This window comes from Panthera pardus, unplaced genomic scaffold (genome assembly GCF_024362965.1).
Source record: "Panthera pardus isolate Hobbes unplaced genomic scaffold, ASM2436296v1 HiC_scaffold_6, whole genome shotgun sequence".
NCBI lineage: Eukaryota > Metazoa > Chordata > Mammalia > Carnivora > Felidae > Panthera > Panthera pardus.
In genome coordinates, this window is record NW_026526991.1 from 3343353 (window position 1) to 3357041 (window position 13689).

Genomic DNA, 13689 nt, shown 5'->3' on the forward strand with positions numbered 1-13689 from the left:
TCTCTAATTGCCAGGAATGCAGGCTGCCCCAGCTACTCTCCCCCTGCATTCCTCAGCAGCTACTCCCACCTGGCAGGGCAAATTATACCCTGGCCTGGCAATAAAAGCCACTTTCCAAAAAAAGAAGCTTTAGGGCCCTGAGAGACGCAGCTAACTCTCTCGCCCAGCCTGTGCCTGACTCAGGAGGCGGTGTCTGGCCCAGAGGCAACAGGGCCCCATGTCCCTTTAAGCAGGGAGTACAAACTCCCAACCCAGTCCCTCCCTCTCGCTCTTCCTGACGTCAGGAGGAGGGCGTGTGTGAGTGAGTGAGTGAGGGGCTTGAGGTGCTGCATTCTCTCTCTCTCTCTCTCTCTCTCTCTCTCTCTCTCTCTCACACACACACACACACACACACACACACACACACACACACAGGCGTGCACACAACACATCTTTCAGACCCTCCCCTGCTGGCCAGCTCCAAGCGCCCCGAGAGAGGCAGAGTGCTGAAGGCGGCGGCAGGAGGCAGTGCCTGGACCTCATCTGCCAGGGAGAGGTAAGGGGCCGGTTGGGGGAGGAGGGCACACCAGCTCCAGAAACTGGCTTTGGCAGGGGCGAAGCAGGGAGGCACGAGGTGGCGGGCCGCGGAAGGTGGCTACCTCCCCTGAGACTGGCCCAGCCCAGTCCAGTTTACTCCGGGGACGTAGGAGGATGTGTAGATGAGCCCACCCTGTCCTCCCTCCTCCCCTGCCTCCCTCCCTCCTCTTGGCCCCCAAGGGAAGCTGAGGCTGTGTGGTTCCCTGTTGGAGAGTGTGTGTCTGTATGTGTGTGTCTGGGACTTGTGTCTGGCTCAAGAGGCAGAGAAACAGCAGACACCTGCCAAGCCGCAGCCTCCTGTCTGAGAACCAGGGGAAGAGCCCTGACCGGGGAAATAATCGTGCTCCTGCCAAAATGAGAATGCAGCAGGGAGCAGATGGGTCTTTCTCCCTGGAATTTGGGGCTGGGGCTTGGGAGGGACCATCTAGGGCAGGCAGACAGTTGGACCTGGAGCAGCTGTCTTGTCCTGACTCTATTTCTTCCCAGACGCGATGGGGATAATTGTGTTAATTGGCTTGGAGAGGTGGCTCCATGTAATTATTTTCACCTCAGAGCCACCGCCACCCAGAGCTCTCCTCTCCTCTCCTGAGGCCACTCCTCTCCCCTGCTTGCAGGTCTGGCTTTGACCTCCACTCTTGCCAGGGTGCAGTCCCTGGAGAGCTAGGATGATAAGCCAGGGCTGCCCCCCCCCCTCTGTGGGACGCCCCGTCCCTGAGTGCCCCCTGCCCCGGCACAAGGAGTCCAGGCAGAGATAAGGGTGATGCTCGCACCCGCAAGGGAGACAGCAGGTTCCTGCCAAGCTGCCAGCCTGCAGGCTCTTCCCAGGGAGAGGGGAGGGGGACGCTGAGCGAGAGAACAATAATAAATACAGCGTGAACTGCTGCAGCGGCTGGGGCTGGGGGAGGGGAGGAGGAAAGCGTGCCCGGGTGGGGGGTGAGGGGTGGGCAACCTCTCTGAGAGCCTGGCACCGTGCCCACCTGGAGGTGCTCCAGCAGAGGCCTCTCGATGGGATGGGGCGGTCTCCAGCCCCCCGGAGGATGGGGAGCCGGCTCCCCCAAACAGACTCCATCCTAGAGGCCTCTGGGCCCTCCAAATTCTGGATGTTTCCTTCACCCAGACTCCCTCCGCCTACCCCCACCATTTCCTTGAAGTCCTTTCTAACATCTGTTTCCTGTATCTGCCCCCACCCCTCTGGATGTGTCTGCCCCCTACTCCAAAAAAAGAGGTCTAAGCAGGAACTGTTTGCACGAGGGCCTGGGAAAGGCCGAAGGACAGTTTGGGCCACAGAGTCCCCTCCCAGGCCTGGCTATGTTCACGGATGCCCACTGGCCGTGGAGGGGCTCAGGGGGGAGGAACAGGGGGGTCTTATACAGCCAGCCCGTGGAAAGGGGACACCCACAGGCTGGTCTGGAGGCAGGTCCCCTAGATTGGCACCAGCAGAGGGCGCTCAGGACTTGGCTGAGCTGGTCCCGTCTACGGGTCACCACCAGCACAGCCAAGTCCCAGAGCCTGGTGGGAAGGGGGCTTGGGGCAGTTCAGACCTTCGTCCGTGTGGTGCAGCAGGGCAGGGAGCAGCAAGTAGCAGGGGCGCTTTTCCCCTGCTCCAAAGCCGGTGGAATCGTGGTCACGGGGGTGGGGGCACGGCACGTTGGGAAGCTCTGGGCTTTGGGGTCACACTGATTTGAATTCAGCTACCAGCGTGACTTTGACCAACCCCTTCCTCTGTCTAGGGGGGTTCAGAGTGGGGAAGTGACTCGCTCAGGGTCACACAGCCCGGCAGAGCTGGGATGTGAGCACGGCTCTTGCGCCGTCCATCTTGGCATCCTCACCCCCACCGATGCCAAGGAAGCCCAAAGGCCTTCGTCAGAACAGCCCCCCAGGGACGTAGGGGCACGTGACAAGGAGAGTTCAAAAGGCCTCGATGAAGCTCGAGTATTGGCTGGGGCAGCCCCTCACCCCCTTACACATACACTGTAGGAGGGGAAAGAATGAGGTTTAATTAGGTCACCTCCAGCTGCTGGAGCAGCTTTGGCACTGATGTATTTTAAGGAATGTCTGGTGGCTGGGGGGAGGGGGTGGCCGGGGAAGTGCTGGCTTCTGGCTCTTGGTCCTGAAGCCGTTTCCTCACCCTCCTGGGCCCACCATGGACAAGACCCCAACGTTCAGAAAGCCTTCCCATCGCCGTCCTGTGTTCTCTGTCCTTCCCCTTTTTAGCCACTGTACCCTTTCCTCCCCCTGGCTGCTCCTCCATACCAGGGACTTGGGGCTGGGACACTTCTGTTGGGGGAGTTGTTTTTAAGCTTGCCAGAGTTGGCAAGTGATTCACCTAAGGTCATGGTCTGAGTCAGCACAAAGCCAGAAATAGAACCCCAAGCCCTGTCTCCCCAATTCTTCCACACCCCTGCTTTTCCTTCTCCAGGGGAGGGCAGGAAATGTCAGGGAGCTCCCCCCCCCCACCTCCCAGAGGTCTTTCTATAACCCGCCCCCCAACCTCTCCAGGTGCAGAAGCACAGCTCCTGACCTGCCGTGTGACCCCGCACTTCCCCTCTCTGGGCCTGTTTACTCTTCTAAAGAATGGGGATAATGTAATTATGTGGGAGGGGGTCGTGGGGTCTACCTGAGGGAATGGGGCCAAGGACTTGGCACACCACTGGCACGCGGCTAACAATCGGTATGTGGTGGCCACGCCTCTTGTCATGTTAGGACTTCCCACGCTGTGTTCTGGTCAATCTGTTCCTCCCACTGGACTGGGGGCCCTCGAAGGGTGGGCCTGTCTCCTCTCGTGTCTGTTGTTCCGATGCCTGGCATTCGGTTTCCTTTCGGTTATACGTGGGTTTTTGACGATCTCAGAGGACAGCTGGACTGACCTTCAATAGTCATCTGGACCAGTGATGATTCGAGTAGCTGAAGGGAAAAACGAGGCCCAGAGAGGGTTAAGTGCTTGCTCCAGATCACATAGCACGGGGTGGTTGAGCTAGTTTGCTTTTCCTAATCTGCCCGGAACAAGAGGGATTCTCGTGGTCAAGAGAGGACTCTGGTAGCCATTTCCTGCCCCACTCTTTTTGGGGTACCTGAGACTTGGAGGAGCCCCAGCACCAGGACGGCAGTCACCTGCTGACAGGGCTGAGTCACTGCCCACAGCCCCACGGCCCCATGACACCGTATCAGGGCCTCACCTCAGGTTACCTCTGAACAGCCCTGATGTTTGGCTTTTACCTCCCCTGGTCCTTCTGTCTGCAGAATTGCTGGGGTTTGGCCTTCATGCAGGGAAATGAAGACAAGCTTGGCCGGGAGGATCAGAGAGGGAGATGCCCTCTCACAGGTGGACCGTTGATACAGCAGCTCCTCAGCTCCTCCCACCAGCGAGACAGGTGCTGCTATTAGCCCCATCTGGCAGAGGAGGAAACTGAGGCTCGGAGAGAGAGAGGGTCACTGCAGACCCAGGGTTCCAACCCAGGCCGTCCGGGGCCCGACCTGCCCTCTGAATGTCCATCGGCTCATCGTGAAGGGCATTGTTTCTGTAAGAGATGCTCCCTTGGGGGCTGGGCTCTAACTCTGTCTGAACCGAAACGAATGTTCTACAAACACATCTGTTTCTTTGCTTTTGGAGGAGTTTATCTTCCCCTTTAGTTTCTCAGGGAAAGTTCTTCTGGTAAAACTCCAGCCGCGTTTTGGCTGAACCAGGAACAGAATTTAACCTCACAGGAAGAGCACTGTTCGCCTTCAGACAAACCTGGGCTCTGTCACTTCCCTGCTGTGTGACCTTGGGCAAGTCACTTAGAGCCTCTCTAAGCCTCAGTTTCCTCATCTGTAAAATAGAAACAATTGTAATTCCAACCTTTCAGGGCAACTGGGAGATTTTGAAATGGAAAGCAGCCTCCTCAAAGACTTTTGCACGGTGTGCAGCACTCAGACGATAAAAGCTGGGCCTTTGCCTGCCCCTTTCTGCCTCCTTTCTTCTGGAGGCACTGCACTGGAGGGTCTGCACTGGAGGCATCCCCTTCTTTCCTTCTCCCTGGTCTGGCCCAGAGAGGGGAAGGCTGTCCAAGTTCGCAGAGCCCCTCAGTAGCAATGCAGGGCCTGAACCCAGGATTCCTGACTTCCCACTGCAGGGCTCCAGAGCCAGACTACCTTGGTTCAAGTCCTGGCTCAGACATTAATTGCTGTGTGGCCTTGAGTGGGTGACTTAGTCTTTCTGAGCCTCAGTTTCTTCATCTGCAAGACATAGTAGTGATCGCAGCCGCCTTAACGGGCAGCTGCAGGAATTTAAGAAAAAGGAGAAGCAAGGTAGGGACCTGGTGGGTGGGCAATTCTCTGGGGAAGCGGGGAAGAGGAGAGTGAGGGTGGGCTTGGCTCAGCTCAGCTGGGTCTCTCCTTCTACCCACTCCTCCTTCGTCCTAAGCATTGAGCACCCCTGTCTGGGAGGAGCAAGCTCTTACCCGGCACCTACCCAGTTCTTCCCGCATCCCATCCCATCTCAGCCTCACGGTGTCCTCTGGAGGAGGCCTTCTTGTACTCCCCGTTTTCCAGAAGAGGAAGGAGGTGAGGGGAGACCGCAGAGCAGTGCTCTCTGCACTGTGGAGGCTGCCCGGTCACCACCCCCCAGCCCTAACTCCTGCTCTAAGGCCAACTGTGGGCTTCTTCTAGAGAGCTGCTGGGCTGGGATGGGGTTCAAGGGTCAGGGAGCAGTCCCTGCCAGGCCTACAGGGCTGGAGGGCAGGAGCACCTGTCATTGCTCTTATTCCAACCACTTCTCTCCCGCTGCCTGGTCCATTATGGGGAACCCATTCTGGGGAGGGCCAGGAAGGGGGGCTGCTGTCAACCCTAACCCTGGGTAATCAATGCATCTTGCCCCCTTCCCTGAAAGAGGCTTTGGGTTAGGAGGCCTGGCTGGCTGGCGGGAGCAGGGCCCAGCTCAGCTGTGTCTCCCTGGAAACCACTGTGGGCTGCCTGTGCCCCTCCCCCACAAGACCTCCCAGCACCGGCTGTCACCGCCAAGCACAATACCAGCCCTGGGAAAACTGTGCAGTGGGCAGGCCCGCCCTGCGTCCTGGAGAGAAGGAAGCAGAACCTCTGTCCACCTGCCCTCCGTGCCCACATCGCGGGGGAGGGAGGCACCCCGGAGTGAGCTGTAGGGCCCGATGCCTCCTGCTTTCCCGGCGGTGGCATCTTGGGTAGATTTGCCGCCTGCTTTCCTTTTTGATAACAGCTTAATTGCAATATAATTCACATACCATATAATTCAACTGTTTAAGGTAGACAAGTCAGTGGTTTTTAGTATATTCAGAGTTGTGCAACAATGCCACAGTGGGTTTGAGGACATTTTCATCACCCTAGAAAGAAACTTGGCACCCATTAAAATTTACTCCCCCTTGGGGCACCGGGGTGACTCAGTCGGTTAAGTGTCTGACTCTGGATTTTAGCTCAGGTCATGATCCCATGGGTTCATGAGATCAAGCCCCGAGTCAGGCTCCAGGCTCACAGGATGAAACCTGCTTAGGATTCTCTCTCTCATTCTCTCTCTCTCTCTCTCTCTCTCTCTCTCTCTCTCTCTGTGCCCCTCCCTCGCTCACACACACACACACACACACACACACACACACACATGCGCTCTCTCTCAAAATAGATAAACATGAAAAAAAAAAAAGAATTTACTCCCCTTTATCCCTTCCCCCCCAGGCCTGGCAACCACTAATGTGCTCTCTGTCTCTGTGGATCTGTCAGTTCTGGACATTTCACGTGGATGGAATCACGCAATGTGGCCTTTTGTGACTGGCTTCTTCCACGTAGCATAATGGTTTCCAGTCTCGTCCGTGTTGGAGCGGGTATTGGCATTTCATTCCTTTTCATGGCTGAGTAATATTCCAATCTATGGCTATACTACATCGTGTTTCTCCATACATCTGTTGATGGACTTTTGGGTTGTTTCCACTTTGGGCCTATTATAAAAAATGCTGCTGTGAACGTTCCTGTATAAGTTTCTGCGTGATTGCTTTTCTTCTAAAAATGGAATAAGGGGCAACTGGGTGGTGCAGTCAGTTGGGCGTCTGACTTCGGCTCAGGTTGTGATCTCTTGCAGTTCATGGGTTTGAGCCCTGCGACAGGCTCTGTGCTGACAGCTGGGAGCCTGGAGCCTGCTTCAGATTCTGTGTCTCCCTCTCTCTCCCTGCTCCTCTCCCGCTCATGCTCTGTCTCTCTCTCAAAAACGAATACATTAAAAAAAAAAATTAAAATGGGAATAAAAATGCCACACCTGGCCCTGCCTCCTGGAGCAGGCTCAGGAAGAAAAAGCCCACCTCAGTTTGAGCGGTCATGAGGAGGTATGAGGGGCCTGAGAGGCGGTGGCCGCTCCCCTGCAGCTCTCCTGGCCGGAGGGGGATGGGGGCTGCTGGGCAGGAGGAGCATCTCCACCCCTAGGGACAGCAGAGACAGCTCATCATCCTGACCCAGAAAAATCCCGCTTGCTGTGTGACCTTGAACGGCGGCCAGGAGACCTGCCCTGCTGTTGGGTGATGTGAGTCCTCAGTCCTCCCAGAGCCCTGCCATGCCGTGTTTTGGGGCTCCTTGGACTCTGGACTCCTAAGGAGCCTTAAACTCTTCCCTGGAAATTCTAGGCTGGGGTGGGGCGCAAGATGGAGGCCAGAAATAGGCTTGAGGCTCAGGGATTTACCTCTGGCACCAGGGCCTTTGGGTGAGGGGGTGAGGTAGTGAAGAACAGGGGTGAGGAAGTAGAGAACCTCGCCATCCTCCCTCCTACATGACTGGATTATGAGCGCTTCTTTATATCCCCAGGCTTAGCCACGCCTGGCCATAGCCTGTGAGGGAGTGTGGTGGTGTTTATCAGATCCATTATACAGATGAGTTAACTGAGGCCAGTGGAAGTGCTACCCGAGGTCAGCAGCTAGTACACGGCAGGGCTGGGGTGCTCGTGCTCTCCTGGTCTGGGTGTCCTGCCTGGCCCCAGGCCGCCTGCCGCAGGCTCGGCCAACAGCCTGGTTCAGTCCACTGAGCTATCCTCCCCAGGGTTCCACAGCAGTGTCTCTTGGGGCCTAAGACTTCCCAACCCCTGGGGAGAGGGAATGTGTTCTCTTCCCCAATAGAGGAAAATAGAGGACGCATTCTTTCAAGGTCATCCAGGCACTGAGCAGGTGATGAGGGAATTTCTACTGATCAGCACTGATGACAGCAATTTATCGGGCATCTCTGAGATGCCAGACGCTGTCACACACACTCAATCGTGGACTTCACAGCAACCTTGCATGGTGAGTATCTTCAACATCATTTTGGAGCAGAGGAACGTGGGGCTAAGGAAAAATCACCAGCATTCTCAAGAGCTTACCACGCGCTCATGGTGTTCGAAGCAGGTGGAGAGTCATGAAATCCACACGGCAACCTTCTCCATGAAGTAAGAACCAGCACTATCCCCATTTTACAGAGCAGGAAACTGAGCCAAAGGTTAAGAGTGTTGACAAAGGCTGCACAGCCAGTTAGGTATAGGAGGAGGGATTCAAGCCCATCTGGGTCAGAGCCTGCGTTCCCACCCACCATGATGGAACTGTTGGAGTCACGAAGTTACAGCGACAAAGCTGAGGTTCAAACCCAGGTCTGTGGATTTGAAGCTGCTGACGCTCGTGCGAAACTATGTTCCAGACCATCACTGGTCACCTTACCCATCCCACCTCCCGGACCCCTAGAGTGAGAGAATTAAGCTTCAAGCTGGAAGGACTTTGAGGTTAGTCTTAGCTTGCACCATCCGTCGTGACCAAATACCACAGCCTGGGGGCTTAAACAGCAGACATTTACTCCTCACAGTTCTGGAGCTGGAAGCCCAGGATCAGGGCACAGCACGGTCTCCTTCTGGTGCGAGCCATTGTCCTGTTTTGTAGACCTCCCCCTTCCGGCAGTGTTCGTCACCTGGCAAAGAGGAAGCAAGCTTTCTGAGTCTCTTCTTCCAAGGGCATTAATCCCATCACGGGGCCCCACCCTTGTGACCTCACCGATACCTCATTACCTCCCAAAGGCCCCATCTCCAATACCATCACATTGGGGGTTAGGACTTCAGCATATGAATTTTAGGGGAAACAATTCAGCTCATAGCAAGGTTAGATGACTGTTTTGTCTTCCTGGTGAGGACCCTAAGTCAGGGTCCTGAAGTCACTGTGTGAGGATTCACAAGCAGGCCCAGAGCTCCAGACTTGTGCCCGGTGTCTAGAATCTGCTCATCCTGGACCACACTCACCTGTACCTCTCTCTCCCCATTCCAGACGGAGCCTGTGGCTGGTGCGGCTGCCGAGCAGGGCCAGGCCGGGCCCTGCCCGCAAGGACGCCCGAGTTCTTCACCGGCCCCTGAGCCCGGGAGCCCACCAGGCTCTCTTGCTGGATCCGCCATGACTTCAGAGCCCACGTCACCCCCAGTAGTGCCCCCACTCCACTCTCCCAAGTCTCCTGTCTGGCCCACCTTCCCTTTCCACCGGGAGGGCAGCAGGGTCTGGGAGCGGGGAGGTGTCTCATCTCGGGACCTGCCCAGTCCTCTGCCCACCAAACGGACCAGGACATACTCAGCGTGAGTACCTGCCCCCCGCCCAGGCTCCAGTGATCTTTCCCCAGGACGAGTCCCCAGCCCCATCCTTTTCCGACCCCTGTTGTCCTCACTCAAGTCCAGGGGAGCTGTGTATGAACCTTCCAGTAACTACTGTGTTCATTCATTCATTCATTCACTCCACTAAGATTTATTGAGCACCTGACCAGGGGATCCAGTGGTGATTAAGACAGTCTTTGCCCATTAACTGCCTATAATCCAGAAGTAATTTATCTACCATTCACCTCCACCCTGCAGGGTAGGGGGAGAGGACCCAGCTTCAGGCATCGGGGAAGGTGAGGTCCTAGTGGGTTTGGAAGATGTATTGGGTGAAGGAAGTTGGGTGTTCCACATACGTGCATCAACCTGGACAGAAGTGGAAGCATGCGATTGACCTTTGGTGAGGGGTGGGCAGTCTAGACAGAGACCAGCCTTGAGCCTCTAGGATAGATCACTGGATGGGATCACAGGGGGGGAGGGGGTTTGTGGAAATTGCAAAGGAAACTGACTTGCCTTGGCCAAAGAAGAGAGTATTTTATATTTCATTTCATTTCATTTTTGAGAGAGCGAGTAAGCAGGGAAGGGGCAGAGAGAGAGAATCCCAAGCAGGCTCTGCACCATCAGCACAGAGCCAGACACAGGGCTCAAACCCACAAACCATGAGATCACGACCTGAGCCGAAATCAAGAGTCAGACGCCCAAGCAACTGAGCCACCCAGCCGCCTGTTTGTTTGTTTTGTTTTCTCTAATAAGCTCCGTGCCCAACGTGGGGCTTGAACTCATGATCCCAAGATCAAGAGTAGCATGCTTCACTGATTGAGCCAGGCAGGCGTCCCTAAAGGAGAGGTTTTTGATGGCAGGCACTAATTGTCCCCTATGTCCAACCCAAGGCCAGGCACAGAGCAGATGCTTAATAAATGATGAATGAATGGATGAGTGACAAGTACGTGAATAGGATACAGCTGCCTCAAAAAGTAGTGAGCTCCCCGTTTCAGGAGGCACTCAAGTTTAGGCTAGATATTCTTCACTAAGAAGTCTTATGACAGGGGGTGCCTGGGTGGCTCAATCGGTTAAGCGTCCAACTCTTGACTCTGGCTCAGCTCATGATCTCATGGTTTGTGAGTTTGAGCCCTGCACTGGGCTCTGAGCTGATAACTTGGAGACTGCTTGGGATTCTCCTCTCTCTCTGCTTCTCCCCTGCTTATGGTGCGTGTGCATGCAAGTGCTCTCTCTCTCTCTCAAAATAAATAAACTTAAAAAAAAAATAAAAAGAAATCTTACAACAGGAGCCTATGTAAGCCCAATCTCAGGAGGCGAGGGTGCTGTGTAGAGAGTGGGGGGGTGTGGGGGGGCACTCCCTGGGAGTCAGGAGACCCTCTTGCTGTGCACCCTGGGAAAGCCAGTTCCCCTCTCTGGGCCTCAGTCTCCTTACTGTCCAATGGGACCGCGAGAGGGCTGGGCTAACATAACTGCGCAGTTTCTGACCTGGGGAGGCTTTTCCACAGCCCTGAGACGGGCTCTGCAGGCAGGGCCTGGGAGGGCTGTGGGCATCCGGGGGTGGGGGTGGAGTCCCCAGACCGTAGCTCTAATCCCCCTGCTCTATCCTCAGGACAGCCCGTGCCTCGGCTGGCCCAGTGTTCAAGGGTGTCTGTAAGCAGTTCTCACGCTCACAGGGCCATGGCTTCATCACACCCGAGAATGGATCCGAGGACATCTTTGTGCACGTATCTGAGTGAGTCCCTTCGGTGTCCCTATTCTTGGCTGGGTCCCTGCTGCAGGTTCCTGGCAGTGCCTCAAGAAATGCCTCCCCAGGCTTCTCCCCTGGCTGGCTGAAATCTGGGTTCCTGGCATCTTTCTCCTGCTGCAGGGGCTGCGGGTGCATGGGAGGAGGAGGAGGAGGAGGGCTAGGCTGGAGCAAGGACCCTCACCACCACCACCACCCCCCCCCCCCCCCCAACCACTGGCTGAGCCCTGGGATCCTGTTTCAGCATCTTGAAAACTGAGAGGGCTGGGCTGGCCCCTGAGTTTTTCAGCCTGAAGGGCAGAGATAGGAGAGGCGGTCTAGGCCCGGCCCCCGGCCCTGATGCCCGGCAGAACCTGGAGAGGACTCTGAGCTTCTCCAGGCCTCCGGACCTCCTGTGCCTTTCACATCTCAATCCTCAAACAGCAGGGGAGGGACTGCTTAGGGTTCCCACTAAATGGATTCGGATTCGAGAGCTCAAACTCTGGGAAGGGAAGGGAGGCTGCCCCCAGCCCGTCTGGGAAGGGGACCCACTGCTGAGCTGACGCTCCTCTCCTGCCCACCAGCATCGAGGGAGAATACGTGCCAGTGGAAGGCGACGAAGTGACCTACAAGATGTGCCCCATCCCGCCCAAGAATCAGAAGTTCCAGGCTGTGGAGGTGGTGCTCACACAATTGGCCCCACACACTCCCCACGAGACGTGGTCTGGCCAGGTCGTGGGCTCCTAGGCTGGGGGGCTCACGGGTCAGCTGCTGGGCGGGTGGGGAGCCACACTGGGTAGATGGGCAGCCTCGGGCTCCGGGCCCCGCTGCGCCGGCTGACCCAGTTCCCTGGGCGGCCTCAGTGTACACGTCAGTCTGTCTGTGCTTGTGGCCGTGAGCGTGTGCCTCCATCCACCCCCGTGACCAGTGACTGTTGTGTGAGCTGGACCGAAGGGGAGGCCACCAGACCTGCCTTCTGTTTGTCCGCTCTCTCCTCCCCCTCCCTGCCACATCCGCACAGGACGCCCTCGCCCTTCTGTCCACTGAGCCTCTGAAGGCCTGCGTCAGGCCTGGGAGGCGGGGGCACCAGTGGGCCCACCGTACCAGCTTGTTCCCCTTGCCTCTGCCCCAGGCCTGGCCCCGGGACCAGACTCTGCTTGTACTTAAACCGCCCACCCTGGGCTGGGGTCTCCCACTGTGGCCTGTACCCCTTCTCTCAGAAACCAGGCCAGCGAGAGCTCTGGGGGAGCCTCCCAGCCTCTGGCAGGGCAAGAGGGCAAACGTTGGAGGCAGACGGAGCCCTCCTCACTGCCACGGCCCAGCCTTCCTTCCACCTGCTCTCTCCTCTTGGCATACTGGAGAAGTAGGCAAGAAGGAGCTGAGCGTGGAATGTAGTTTTTGGGGTCCTGGTTTTGCCGGCCACAGTCCCTCCTCCCCAGCCTGATAACAGCTCTATGAACTCGGGTAAGGCCATGTCCCCTCCCCGGGACTGCGCTGAGCCATGCTGCCTCTGCCCTCCAAGACGCAGATCTGGGGAGGGGTGGGGGAGCATCGCCCCCAGTTTGGATGGAGCCATCCCCTTTGCCCTGACCCACAGGCTCTGCTGATACTCCGCCCATGCTCAGATCCACTGGCTGCTGAGGACCCAGTGATGCAGACGCATGTCCCCTCAGGCAGGGCCAGGCATGGGCACCTACAGGATGGCCCTCAGCCTGTGACACCACCAGCCCTGCAACCCCTTGCTGGCCTCTTCCTGCAGCTATAGTAGGTGGCTACTGTGCCCCAACAGGCCAGTGGCTGAGGTGTGATCCCGATCTCTCGAGTCCTTAAGGGGTGTGTGTGTGTGTGTGTGTGTGTGTGTGTGTTCACTCTTGGGTGGGGGGCTGGTCTGGCCTGGGAGGCCAGGACGGAGCAGCTTTGCCTCCATCCTACCACCACCCCCACCCCCACCCTCCTTTCCATAAAACACATCATTTGATGGGAAAAGAAATGGGGGTCAAGGAAGTCTTGCCAGGGACAGTGACCCTTAGGAGACTGGGTCTGTGAATAAAATGGGCTCAAATGCCCAGAATGAGGGGGTATCTGTTTAGAAGGATCCCCAGCCCTGTGGGAGCCCTGAGGCCCCAAGGTAGAGAGATCAGCTGGGGTAGACTCCCCCTCCCCTGTTCTCAGTCCCTGCAAGGCTAGGGGGCCAGAACTGCTGAGATATGCTGGATGGCCCCTGCAAACTGAGAATGGCCCAGCCTGACACCCCACTCTGAGCTGCAGCTACTCCAGCAAGGCCTAGGGCTTGCCCTGGAGGAACAAGGACTTCCTGGCTTCCTTGGTGGAAGGTTTATTGGTGCCCTCCCCACCCCTCCCTTAAGGCACTTGCTGGGAGACAGGATGTGGTGACATCAGCCCAGGGCTGCCTGGCGGGGAGGGAGGGGCAGAGGGGCAGGAGGGCTCCTCCAGACCCACAGCCCTGCATCATCAAGTCAGAGATCCCCCTGAGACCCACAGCCTCCCGGACTCCCCCTCCCCCACCTCCTAACACTGGCAATAAACCCTCAACTGTGACTCAGCCTGGCCCAGAGCTGCCTGTCTGTCTGGGTCCCCGGGGAGGAGCCTGGGGAGGGTACCCCAAACCAACCCTTGTTCAGGGCTTCAATGGCCTGTTCCCCTCAAGTGGATCAAAGACTTCCTGTGTGACCCCATGGGGAGTGGAGGGAGTCCCTGCCATCTTGCTTCTCTTTCCTCATCTGCAAAGCGGTGGCTGTAACGTCATCTGTGACTGGGACCAATCATCCATTCAGATGGAATTTACACCATA

At 57.0% G+C, this 13689-nt stretch overlaps 1 protein-coding gene across 2 annotated transcripts; it reads left to right on the forward strand.

Annotated features, from left to right (window-relative positions):
- Positions 1-259: 259 nt before the first annotated feature.
- CSDC2 (cold shock domain containing C2) lies at positions 260-13440 on the forward strand. 2 transcript variants are annotated; one of them, XM_053895507.1, is made up of 5 exons: positions 260-535; positions 6256-6401; positions 8841-9139; positions 10764-10886; positions 11462-13440. In XM_053895507.1, exons 3-5 carry the CDS (start codon positions 8964-8966, stop codon positions 11622-11624), a joined length of 462 nt encoding a protein of 153 aa, XP_053751482.1. In that variant the 5' UTR covers positions 260-535; positions 6256-6401; positions 8841-8963; the 3' UTR covers positions 11625-13440. The 2 variants fall into 2 exon arrangements, with proteins under 2 accessions (XP_053751482.1, XP_019302565.1); XM_019447020.2 differs by lacking the exon at positions 6256-6401.
- Positions 13441-13689: the final 249 nt, after the last annotated feature.

What these genes read in the sequence shown, in the direction of transcription:
- CSDC2 (XM_053895507.1), top strand. Translation starts at nt 8,964, where the DNA reads ATGACTTCAGAGCCCACGTCACCCCCAGTAGTGCCCCCACTCCACTCT. An exon ending in CGGACCAGGACATACTCAGC is followed by an intron (nt 9,140 to 10,763) that starts GTGAGTACCTGC and finishes CTCTATCCTCAG; the next exon opens with GACAGCCCGTGCCTCGGCTG. An exon ending in ATCTTTGTGCACGTATCTGA is followed by an intron (nt 10,887 to 11,461) that starts GTGAGTCCCTTC and finishes CCTGCCCACCAG; the next exon opens with CATCGAGGGAGAATACGTGC.